This window comes from Xiphias gladius, chromosome 12, assembly GCF_016859285.1.
Source record: "Xiphias gladius isolate SHS-SW01 ecotype Sanya breed wild chromosome 12, ASM1685928v1, whole genome shotgun sequence".
NCBI classification, from domain to species: Eukaryota; Metazoa; Chordata; class Actinopteri; order Istiophoriformes; family Xiphiidae; genus Xiphias; species Xiphias gladius.
The window spans coordinates 6,532,894-6,546,242 of record NC_053411.1 but is presented as its reverse complement, the minus strand read 5'-3'; the positions used below and the strand labels follow the sequence as shown (position 1 = coordinate 6,546,242).

At 41.2% G+C, this 13,349-nt stretch overlaps 1 protein-coding gene across 1 annotated transcript in view; it reads right to left on the bottom strand.

Moving 5' to 3' along the window:
• Nucleotides 1–13,349, bottom strand: part of mark2b (MAP/microtubule affinity-regulating kinase 2b) — a 56,441-nt gene that overhangs the window by 32,003 nt on the left and 11,089 nt on the right. Inside the window, 4 exon segments of the mRNA XM_040141247.1 lie at nucleotides 351–424; nucleotides 704–752; nucleotides 2,536–2,589; nucleotides 4,213–4,383. Coding sequence (XP_039997181.1) covers nucleotides 351–424; nucleotides 704–752; nucleotides 2,536–2,589; nucleotides 4,213–4,383 — 348 coding nt within the window.

Below are 13,349 nucleotides of genomic sequence, written 5' to 3'. Positions count from 1 at the left end.
TCACCTGTGTCTATACCAGGGTACTAAGTACAAGAGAGTACAAGTGCAAAAGAGAAGGAAAAAGATAAGAGTGGGCATCAAGCTTTTTTTTTTTTTTTTTAAATTATTGTCTCAATTTTCTAAGCAAAGAGGATAGAGATGGCCAATAAGCCAAAAAATAAAAAATTAAAAAAAATAAAAAATAAAAAAACAAAACAAAACAGGACATTCCTGATAACAACCCTCTGAACAAATGACTTACAAAAGATTCTGGAGGGTGTACATTAATGGAGAGGTAGCATTTTTTTGAACCGTTTGATTATTATATACAGAATGTTGAGCCTCGGGGGGGAATGATTTCACAGTGACACACACTTACCTCCACTAGCGTACTCCATTACCAGGTACAAAGTCTTCTCTGTCTCTATCACCTCAAAGAGCTTGACTGGAGGTGGAGACAGAAAGTCAAAGACAGAGAATTGGAAAGGGGGGGGGTAAAGTGGAGGGATATGGGGCAAGAGAGAAAAAAAGAAAGGAAAGGGAGGAGCAGTGGAAATAAGAGAGTTGGGCGAGAAAAGGACAGAAAGAGTTGAAGCAAAAATAAAGACATAAATCCAGAAGCATCATCATCATTTGGTTTGAATACATAACCTTGAAAGACCAATTAAGTCTGGTTCTCAGTGACTGACGACAGACAGGAAATTCATGTTTCAGTGTGACTCACCTATGTTGGGGTGATTCAACATCTTCATGATCCTCACCTCCCGGAAGAGCTGTGAGAAACAAGCCACACATGGTGCTATGTCAAATACACTATCAGATGTTGGGTGGTGGTGTTGCGAGTTAGATTTATATTCTACATGTTCCTATGCAAATAAATATTTGATTTGGTGAGCCAGACGTTTTGAAGAAGTCGTGTCCATGGATACACAATGTTTGTTGTCAGTGTACATGCACATGAGGACGGAGGGAAAAGAATTCTTTTTTTTTTTTTTTAAACTACTTCAGTTTAGTATTGGTAGGTTCTATTTGAGTCATTGCAAAGACTCCACAATCAATATTTGTAATAGGTAAAACGACAGTGGAAACACAAACACTCACTTCCTGTTTATAAACAAGTGGGTCAATTTACTAGAAGGAAAGCAAAAACAAACAATCTTAGTGATGACATAATGGCAGAGATTCAGGCAATACCAGTTTAAATCCAAGGCCTTCCACAATTTAGGATCTCAGAGTTAAACAATGGAAAGTTTGATTTTCCTGAAGCTTGTAAACTCTGACAAGACGAGTCAAAGTACTGTATACAAAGTACTAAATTGACCAAAGTGTACTTCAACACCATACTGTCTATTCCTGTGGTAAAGGCGCGAAGAGATGCTTTTCACTCATTAGGAATTTATTTCCTCTGAGTCAGCAGATAAGGTCAAATTATGCTTACTAAATGTTTTTGGGGGCTAATTTACTGGAAGTCATACTGTAGACAGACAGACAGAAACTTGCTAACCTGGAACTATTAATGTGTCCAGACTGTAATATTTACTCTGTTACAAGTATTCCCTCCATTCAAAGACATCTGCTGTCCTTAAAAGCAATGCAATTCCCTTTTTCAAACATACCTTCAACAACTTAAATTTGGGACCAACATAGTATTTTAAATCAAAACCTTGAAGCTGAATTTACGCTTATCTTAACTTTGGGGAGGCGCACAATTAGAAATCTGTCTTAAAAGTTAAGACTGATGATATTCTTATTTCTTCTTACGGCCCATAGAAAGGCCATGAGTACAAAGCAAACAACAAACGTGTCCTTTTGAACTGTATTGATTCCCTGTAGCTAAACTTGATATAGCTTATTTCTCTGTACCATAGAGCTCCTTTGTTGTCCAAAAACTAAAACACTGTTGACATGCTCCCTCATTACCAGGAACACACACACTGTAGTTATTTTGAGCCAAACCCACATACGCCATCCTGCTGCTGTAAATACTCACTAGACCATGAAATGCGTATTAATCCGGAGCGGAAAATAGTCCCCAAAAATGCCAATTCTGGCCCTACTGCACATGGATGTGCATTGGCATGCTTCCTGACATTCAATGTAAGGGTGTGTGAGTGCTAGCATTTACCACTTGGTTTATGTGTTGGCCCTGTCAGTGTTTTTGCTATGTCTTAACATTTTCTTGACATGTGCTATGTGTGTCTGACTTTGACCTAAAATGTGTGTTCTATGTCTTATGTCTGCGGTTGCGTGAGCGTTTGGTGTGTGTGTTCAGAGTGCAAGCATACATGGTTAGAGAGTGTGCGTGTAAGTGGATAGACCCCACCCTGCCACGATCAAAGGAAGTAATTGCAGCTTGTTTCCTGTAATTAAAACTCTCTCTGAAAACTAGACCACTTCAGAGGGGGGGGCAAGACAGAGCGAGCTAAAGAGAAAAACACGTGGGGCAGGAAGAGTGACTTGAAAATGACTTCTGAAAGAGGGATACGAACGACTGAGGTTTGATTTTTGTGCCCATATGTGTGTGAGTGTGTGTGTGACAGAGTTAGAAAGACCCACCTTCTGCAAACTGGAGGAGTTGAGCTGTGTCTTATCAATGATCTTAACAGCCACCTAGAAGCAAAACAAGAACGTGTTCATTTGTTATTACACTTTTATTCATTCATTTAACTTGTTGCAGTGGGTTTGACATATCTCAGTCACAGAAACCTGCACAGCCACAGGTCTGTGAGCACAGCAAAAACATACACTGCTATCTTTTTGGATGCATCTCTCTCTCACAGACACACACACACACACACACACACACAGACACACACACAAAAAAGACAGAAACAGAACGATATAATCTTGCAGCATTAAACAAACACACAAACACAGCAGGCGACAGTTGCATAATAGGGCAGAATACAGAGACACACACACAAAGCTGAAGCATGGTTTATGCCAGTTTCATAATGAGGTCTATAGTTCATAATCCAACCCCCAACAAGAGAAACAGAAAGAGATAAATACACAGAAAGGGAAAGAGAGATAGAGAGATAAAAGAGAAGCAGGGGAAAATAAAAATAGAGAAGTAGACAGAGGAGAGAGGTACAAAGTGAGAAACGGAGAAAAAGGATGAAACAGAACAAGAGAAAAGCGGCCATAGAGAGAGTACGCAAGGAAACAAAGAATTATCTCTCAACAAGGACACAGGAAAAGGGAGGCCTACTTCTCTTGCCCATTCTTTCACTGTCAACTAACTCCTTTCTTCCACTCCTCTTTCTGGTTGTGCTTGTCTGTGTGACTCTTTCATGCCCTCTGACTCTCCTTTGTTGTCTTTGAGTGTGTGTATGTGTGTGTATGTGTGCGCGTGCGCGCCAGCAAGTCACATGGAGTGTTATCAAGGTGTCAGGCACAGGGCTGTCACACATTGACAGAACCCGCCCGCCCTCCCCTCTCTCCCCTCTCCCTCACACACAGGCCAACAGTTGACTTGACTGGGCCTCAGACAGAGCCCAGCATGGGCTCACTGCAGACGAAGCTTCTCCTTTAAAGGGACAGACCACTATGTTACATCACATCTGGAATTCACAGTAAGCCGGAGACATTTAGGCTTCTTTATTCAAGCTGACAATGGTGATCTAATCTCCTGCAGCAGATGTACCGTTTCCAAAGCCATGCGAGCCTCAGATCAGACCAGACATACTGTGTATCACAGCATGAACCCTCCCCTATCCTCAGAAATCAGGAAGGAAGATTAACATTTAGACAACAGCTAAACATTTATATTGTTTGGGCTTCTTGGCTACTTTAAAACATCTGAGGTTTCTTTTCTATTCTAAGTAGTTTTTGGTGATCAAATAGTCACTTCCTGAAAAATGTAATCTACTTGTCACTTAAACCAGACTTGCTAACAATTTCTCATGGCACTTTACCACTTTTTTTTTAAGCAAAACAGTCCAAGCAGTTTGGTGTTAGATTTACTAAATTTCTAGACAAAGGTTAAAGGTTTCTATATTTTTCCTCCCCCAAAAATGTCTTTTTTATCCTGGCTGTTGTTTGTTATTGAACCACTGACAACTCAGTTCTAGTTAAATAAAGAGTCAATAGTAAAGCATTTTTTCAGAATGTGACTAAAGTAACTACAAAAAAAAAAGTCTAAAGTTCAGAAAGTCAGAGTGACTCTGTAAGTGGAACCAAAGGGACAGATTCAAGCTTTCAGTCCAATGTAGCGTGTGCATGCATGCCCACCTCTTTTCCGGTGAGGACGTGTCGTGCCAGTTTGACCTTGGCGAAGTTGCCTTTGCCGATGGTTTTCAGCAACCGATAGTTACCAATGTGCGGCTGGTCATCTGATGTGGTTGTGGCAACGGAGTTCCGACATCGCGGCATGCTGGAGCGGCCAGATGATGATTTGGACTCCTGGAAAGAGAAAATGCAGTATGCGTAAGCACAAGACAACAAGATGACTTGAACGCAGAAAGCAATAGAAAGTGACAGTAAAAATGTAACCAAGAAAAAAAAAGGAAAAGTTTTACATTCCAAAGTACTATTATTCCAGTTGTTCTGAACAATTTGTTTGTATGGGACATATAATCACAGGATTTTCAAAGTTTATAAGGACAGATGAGCTTTTAACAAAGCACTTCAGGTTATATCTCTGACCTGAGTGTTTCATTCATTCACATAAGAGATTCAGACAACAATGAGAAAACAATGCTTTTAAAGAAGCAGACACAATCTCATTCAAATTCTGGTTTTAACATCAAATACTGTGGCAATGAATCTTCAAAGCGTTCAGGTCAGTACTATGAAGACAATGAAATTAAACTATACATAAAATACATTACAAATAGTGTAAAAAAGCATATGCAGGTTTAAAATGCACATATACCCAAGATAAAATAAGTACAATAGAAAAACAAGTTTTTCGGAGAATAATTGTCGTAATGTACTGCATTCAGGTAGCGCATTCCAGTTTACAATGGCCCAAAAGCCTTCAATTTTTATCATGGATTAGAGACAGTCAGAAGAATTGGTCTACATAGCTAAAGCTACACTTCCACACGCTTAGTAGGGTGTTAAAAGGTCTGCATAATAATGTGGTGGTAGGATTAAGACAGAGACTTGGAATAGACTGAGTATTGATCAGGATCACCCAGGCTTCTGGAGAGACTTAAACAGCTAAATAAAATACGTGTGGGTAGGATTTTTAAATTTGATGTTAGTAACATTTAAATGTTTAATTTTCCCTGTAGTTTTTGCCTTAACATCTTATCACTTAATATGGGTATGCGCACACGTCAGTGCGCATACCAAAACGCTGAAACTACGCAAACAGTTTGGTAACACCGATTCTCTTTTGTACTGTAAAAGTAAAGGTGCTGTGACAGCAAGCTTAGTCTTGATTTCCTATTGTCGCTGATATCTTATCTTATGGATAGGTATTCAAGTTGGGTTTCAGATGAAGAAAGGTATTACATAAATCTTACCCCTGCTTCCTTGACTGTATCTGTGTGACATTAATTGAACCCACTAGTGAACGTACATCATTGGAGTGGTCCTTTGCATGGCTCCAGCCATGGCCAGAGATGCATAAAGTTATTTTTAATTATCTCTTTGCTTCAGTTCATCTTACAGCAGACAGTAGGTCTTTCGAGTTATACACACACCCACAAAAAGAAAACAAAACCTTGCTGTGCTGGCAAGTTTGCATGGTTGGCAACTGCTATTGGGTTTCAACTCCAGGAAAGGGTAACAGCAATTGTGTGTGTGTCTATGTCCATGAGAGTGTGTGTGTGTGATCTGAGTGGACAGGTGACAGGGATCAGGGTCAGAGGAGAGGACGACTGGCTCCAGGGTGACGAGACGCAAACACACGGGGGCTGCGGCACAAACAGCAGTGCAAAGATACAAGAAAACATGCTTGCGCACACACAGGTGCGGGTACACAGTCGCGCACACGGGCATACGCAGCAACACAAACTGCACACACCTCTCTGAGATTTGATACCAATGAGAGAGATACTGTACAGTGAAAAATCCCACTGTTGGTGCAGAGTGAAGAGGTTCAAACAAATAATCTCTTGTTTTTGTTTTGTCCCTCCAACAAAGACTACTCATTTTATTCACTTAATTATCTCTCTCTGGCTTAAACAAATTAGAAGCTCCCTCTGTCTCGTAATTTACCCACAGACCACATTTTTATCAACATCTTCCTCCCAGTGTTACCATATCTCAGGTCATGGGAAACAAGGATAACCATGATTACTTCATTGTGTTTGTGTGTTTCTTGCTACAGATGGTATGATCTAATGTCTGCACCCCCCCCCCCCCAAACAACTTCATGCTGACAGTGCGGCCCGCATAAAGTGTAATAGGCCAGATTAAACTTGAATACAAACGGGATTAAAAACAAATGACAGTTACATTAAACCCAGAGGACAGGGGAAGGGCCTTATGTGGCCTTGTGTGACAGGGAAGCAAATGATTTTTATTTTTGGATCATGTGGGAGAGGGGGAGAGGGAGACAGACAATATGTCATATGTGGATACTAGTCGAGACAATGAGAACAAATTTGACCGTACAAATCTGATTTCCACATCAACTGGGCTGTCCTTACAGAGGTCTACGTGATCTAAGATCCTCTGTCACTCGCTCAGCTTTGCATTGAGCTCACTAGAGTACTGCTGTCCAAAATAGCGGCTGTTGGTCAAATTTTGCCTTTAATGAAACATTTGCATCTTCCAAGGTCTTCAAGAAAGTGATAAGGTCTATTTTGGTGCAGTTTAAAAGGGTGTCTGTGAGATGATAGGCATGTAACAAAATTTACACATTCAAGGACCCTGAATATAAGTTATAAATTAAAATTTCTTCTATGTACACACACAGATACAGCAAAATAGATTTTTGTATTTTTAAATTTACATAATGTTATACAGGTCTGACTCTGAAGATGCTTAGGAACAGACCTTACTCCTTTGGAAAAGAGTAGAGTAGTTATGCTGGTAAGATGCCACGATAAATGGGACGTGTACATATTAAATCCCATCCTTCTGTGTGCTTACATGCACTTAGTAACCAATTTACAGTCAGTTTAAGTGACATGTAAATGAGAAACTCTGAAGTTTTTATGTAATTATAAAAACTTCAGAGTTTCTCATTTACATGTCACTTAAGTAGTGGATTAGAGAAACCTGATTTCCCCAGCTTGATTTCTCCTGAGAAAGTCAATTTCTTGGCCATGAATACACATTTTGTCATGTGTGTATGACAAAGACTTCAAACAGGAGCAGTCTAACAAGAAACAGCAGAGCAGGTGGACAAAAGTAAAAATTATATCATATAGAAATGCATCCTCATTTTCAAAAAAATTGTAATTTATAGTCTGACCAAAACTGAAGCTGAAACAAAATTAGCCTGTAGAAGTTTATATAAGTCCGTTTCCACTGTTGGACCGTTGTACAATTCAGACATTCGTACTGTAAGGTTACTACAATGCATGTAAATACGCCTGATTTCCTGCAGTAACCTGGTTTCTAGTGAGCATGCAAACATGCTGTCTGGGTGGCAACTTTTAGACAATTTGCTAATTCTCTCTAAAAAACAAACACGATGCATTTCAGATTTTAACATAGCATGAGCTTACTTTGAGGCAGCGAGACTCCTATTAACCTGTTGCAGCCTTTATGAGATTATACTGTAATTATTGGACAACTTGAACACTTGGATTTTACAAGACAATAAGTCATGACTTCTTATAAATCTAAGGAAATGCTTCTCAGGCATTCAAATTGTTCCAGAGAGGGCTGAAACAAAACTAAACAAGCTAATCAAGGCTGTATAACATGTACAACCTTGGTATAACTGTACGACAACTGATATGAAGGTCAGTAGACAGGGACAAACTTTTCATTCTTTGGTTAACTACTGCTTTAATGGATCATCCACCCAGGAGTCAGTAGACCTCTAATTAGTAGTCTACTGACATTATTTTGGGAACATTGTACAAAGCACAGCAAGTTAAAATTCAAGCGTGTTTCCTCTGAGTTCTCTGACTCTTCCACGGTCCTCAACTCTTTAGTCTTCCTTCTCTCCTATCTTCTTTCATGTCCGACTATTTTTGTCTTCTGATTCTTCCTTCATTTTTGGGCAGCTGCAGGCTAAGCAAACCCCCCCCCCACACACACACACACAAATAGATATAAACACACATACACATGCGCATTCCCACCTCTCCCCTCAGTTATAATTATAGAAGTGTCGGAGGACAATAAGTGACATCATTGTTTTGTTTTCGCATTACTCTCCGATGCTACGTGTGACTCATGAATACTAACTTAGAACTGCTAGCATACAAAGATTAGATAATAAGTTACTTACTTAGCGCTCCGGTGTCTCCAAAAAAATGGACATATTCACAATAGCTGGTGAACTGCGGTTGAATACTGAGTTTAACTTATACTCGCTGAAACGCGGGTGTGTTAATGACATTCGCACCTGATGAAGCAAGTCCAAGCAAAAAAGATTTAAGTAGCGCTGGCCACCCTTTGTAAAGCAAATGAACATTTCTCTGTAAAAACACTAATATTTTAAACTATATGACTGTTTAAGTTTTGGCCCTCCCACTGTTATTCCTCTGTCTTTAAAAACTGATGTCACAAATCTGCCAAGAAATCATCTGATTTGATTTTCATGTAATGACTGTTTAATTACATTTTCAACTCAGCTGCTGTCTATATTGCATTTATAGCATCCAAGTGATTTTCCAATTTCCAGGCCTAATTTTTGGCCAGTTTCGACAACAACCATAATTAACAAAGCGCAATACAGCCAAACACAATTTTTTCTGAACCTAAGTTCATTAACTACCATGTGTCAAGCCTGTTGCATGGGGGCAGACCTGTTTTGTCCGTTGGAGTGTGGAGAGACCATTAATATAGTGTTTATGTCAGGCCCAACAATTCAGACCCCATCCAAAAAACACACACTCAGACAAAGTGAAAACTTACTGACAAGATGTTTGCAGCTGAAAGCCATTTAATGCCACACTGCAAACACAAGCATGTGCACATGACCAAAACACACACACACAGACGCACAAAGCAGTAATGTTAATCTGAGGCAGTACTGGTTGTGTTTTGAGTCAGGCCTCATTATCACTGACCTTTACTAATCTGAGTTCGGGGAGGAAGCCACTCAGATACAACCAGTTTACACAATACAGTTCACAAAGTAACCCCAATGGCGGGTCACACATCGAATGAGTTCTGCACAATACTATCAAGAGACAGCTGAACCCAAAGATAGGCAAACATAGGCAACAATGTCATCAACAGCAGAGAGGCGAAGTAGCAGTAATAGGAGATGTACTTAAAAACACCCTGGAAAATAACATAATAAACCAGGCTAAGCTTAAAAAAACAGTATTTACAACATTGCAAAAAAAACAATATATTCTCTTCAGATTTTCCTGTTTACTGCAGCAGATCACGTAGATCAGTTATCAACTACAAATCTCATCAGGCTTCTAGGCTATTATTACCTCCACCAAGGAGGTTGTGTTTTCCCTCGTCTGTTTGTTGGTTTGTTTGTTGGTTTGTACACAATATAAATATGGCGACTTTTTGGCCAACTTTGACAACCAACAAACTGGCAGCTTTTATTATGTTGTTTTTGTAGATCGCTTTTTTAGAATACCACATCCCAACCTGCTGTTAATAGTTATATGTAATCACACTGTTCCCTCTCATTTGAAATAATTAACTACAAATTGACTACTCTGTCCCTTCCTGTCCAAGGACAAATTCAGTTTGTCATTACTGACTCAGAGGAAGGGCTCGACAGAACACTGAAAAGAGCAGATACCTACGTACGCCACTGTATGTATGCATTTTAGACTGAAATGTAAAGCAGTGGCTGAAGATAGACAATTATAACCTTGGGGGAAATATATATCAAAATAAATTAAATTAAATAGTTAAGAGCTGCAAACCAATTTATGGGGTTACACTCAAGGTCTTAACACTTGCACACTGCCATAGACCATTTTGTCCCATTTGATATTACATTGTTATGTGCAGTGTTTTATCCCCGCAAGGTGTGCAGATCATCTGGGGGGGATGAAACAGTGGACTGGGCCGGGCTGGGGGATGCTGAATAACAAAATTAATTATTCATACAGTCGTAATCAACACAATTTCAACAATACATTAAGAATAATTTTCAAAAAACACTGTACCAATTAAAGATGCTGATTAATGACAATATAAATGATCATTTAAAAAAAAAAAAACTTATTGCATTTATTTCTCTACAAGATGCTGGGAAATTTTGATGTAGCTCTAACAGTATTAATTACAGCTCCAAAAACCGGTTTGATCAGTTCTCTGATAATTAGGTCCCCTCCAGATTTTTTTCCCAGGGCTGTTATTGAATTTAATCAATAACAGTCCTGTGGTGGGGGTATGATGACAAGTGCAATTTTGGCTAACGTGATGGATAACAAACCATATACACTGACACGTCGCCCTAGCTAGAGGCCTGTACATCCAAAGGAGAAAAACGTCAGCTAGACCCTGTGAGTTCATTACAGGAGCTGTTGTAATGTCAGCTACATGTTAGGTTACTGACGTCCCTGTAATATGCCTGCATTTCACTAATTTGACATGTAACAGGCAGGGGAATGTGCTGTCTATCATGAATCAAATGCTGTAATTTGATGGAAAGATGAGTGTCGGTAATGAGAGCATCATTCTCATTAACTACACTTGTCTAAGTTAATCTTGTTATTAATTAATCTGGTCCAAATGGTCGTAACTTGACTTTAAGGGTGGTAATACTGGTTAAAAAAACCCGCAGTTCTTCAGCTTTATTTACTGCCTTATCAAACTGCTCTTCACTAATATCCTTGAGAGCAGCGCTGCTATTCCACTTGTGCGCTACTTGTACACCTCTATGAATCAATATTCGATTTCATGATGAAAAAAAATTGTAAAACTGAAGCAGTGTAACACAAATGGCTCTATGTAAGGGAAATATTGATGTGACACTAAATTATTTTTTTTGCCGTTAAATAAACATCAAAAAAATAAATACTTCACAATTTAAAACAACATTTAAAGATTCACTCCTCAATCTCAATTTAACTCAATCGGATATCTACAGAAGATATTTCTCCTCCATTTCTACTTACCAGCCAAAGCTATATGTGGAACAAACAAGCTCAGAACAAACAGCGTCTTTATTGGATACATATCACAACCACATACAAAAGCTGCTGCATTATATTGAAATTTGTGGGTGGGAGGACACATGCGCGCGCACGCATACACACACACGCATACGCGCGCGCACGCATACACACACACACGCACGCATACACACACGCATACACACATCAAGATATCACACACACGCACGCATACACACACGCATACACACACACACGCATACGCGCGCGCACGCATACACACACACGCACGCATACACACACGCATACACACACGCATACGCACACACACGCATACACACGCGCACGCATACACCCACACGCACGCATACACACACACACGCATACACACACACACGCATACACACACACACGCATACACACACACACGCATACACACACACACGCATACACACACACACGCATACACACACACACGCATACACACACACACGCATACACACACACACGCATACACACACACACGCATACACACACACACGCACGCATACACACACACACGCATACACACACACACGCATACGCGCGCGCACGCATACACACACACACGCACGCATACACACACGCATACACACACGCATACGCACACACACGCATACACACACACACGCATACACACACACACGCATACACACACACACGCATACACACACACACGCATACACACACACACGCATACACACACACACGCATACACACACACACGCATACACACACACACGCATACACACACACACGCACGCATACACACACACGCATACGCGCGCGCACGCATACACACACACACGCACGCATACACACACGCATACACACACGCATACGCACACACACGCACGCATACACACACACACGCATACACACACACACGCATACACACACACACGCATACACACACACACGCATACACACACGCATACACACACACACGCATACACACACGCACGCATACACACACATACGCATACACACACACACGCACGCATACACACACACACGCATACACACACACACGCACGCATACACACACACACGCATACACACACACACGCATACACACACACACGCACGCATACACACACACACGCATACACACACACACGCACGCATACACACACACACGCATACACACACACACGCATACACACACACACGCATACACACACACACGCACGCATACACACACACACGCACGCATACACACACACACGCACGCATACACACACACACGCATACACACACACACGCATACACACACATACGCATACACACACATACGCATACACACACATACACACACACATACGCATACACACACACACGCATACGCACACACACGCATACACACACGCATACACACACATACGCACGCATACACACACACACGCATACACACACACACGCATACACACACACACGCACGCATACACACACACACGCATACGCGCGCGCACGCATACACACACACGCACGCATACACACACACACGCATACACACACACACGCATACACACACACACGCATACACACACACACGCATACACACACACACGCATACACACACACACGCACGCATACACACACACACGCATACACACACACACGCATACACACACACACGCATACACACACACACGCACGCATACACACACACACGCATACACACACACACGCACGCATACACACACACACGCATACACACACACACGCATACACACACACACGCATACACACACACACGCACGCATACACACACACACGCATACACACACACACGCACGCATACACACACACACGCATACACACACACACGCATACACACACACACGCATACACACACACACGCATACACACACACACGCACGCATACACACACACACGCATACACACACACACGCATACACACACACACGCATACACACACACACGCATACACACACACACGCACGCATACACACACACACGCACGCATACACACACACACGCACGCATACACACACACACGCATACACACACACACGCACGCATACACACACACACGCACGCATACACACACACACGCATACACACACACACGCATACACACACACACGCACGCATACACACACACACGCATACACACACACACGCATACACACA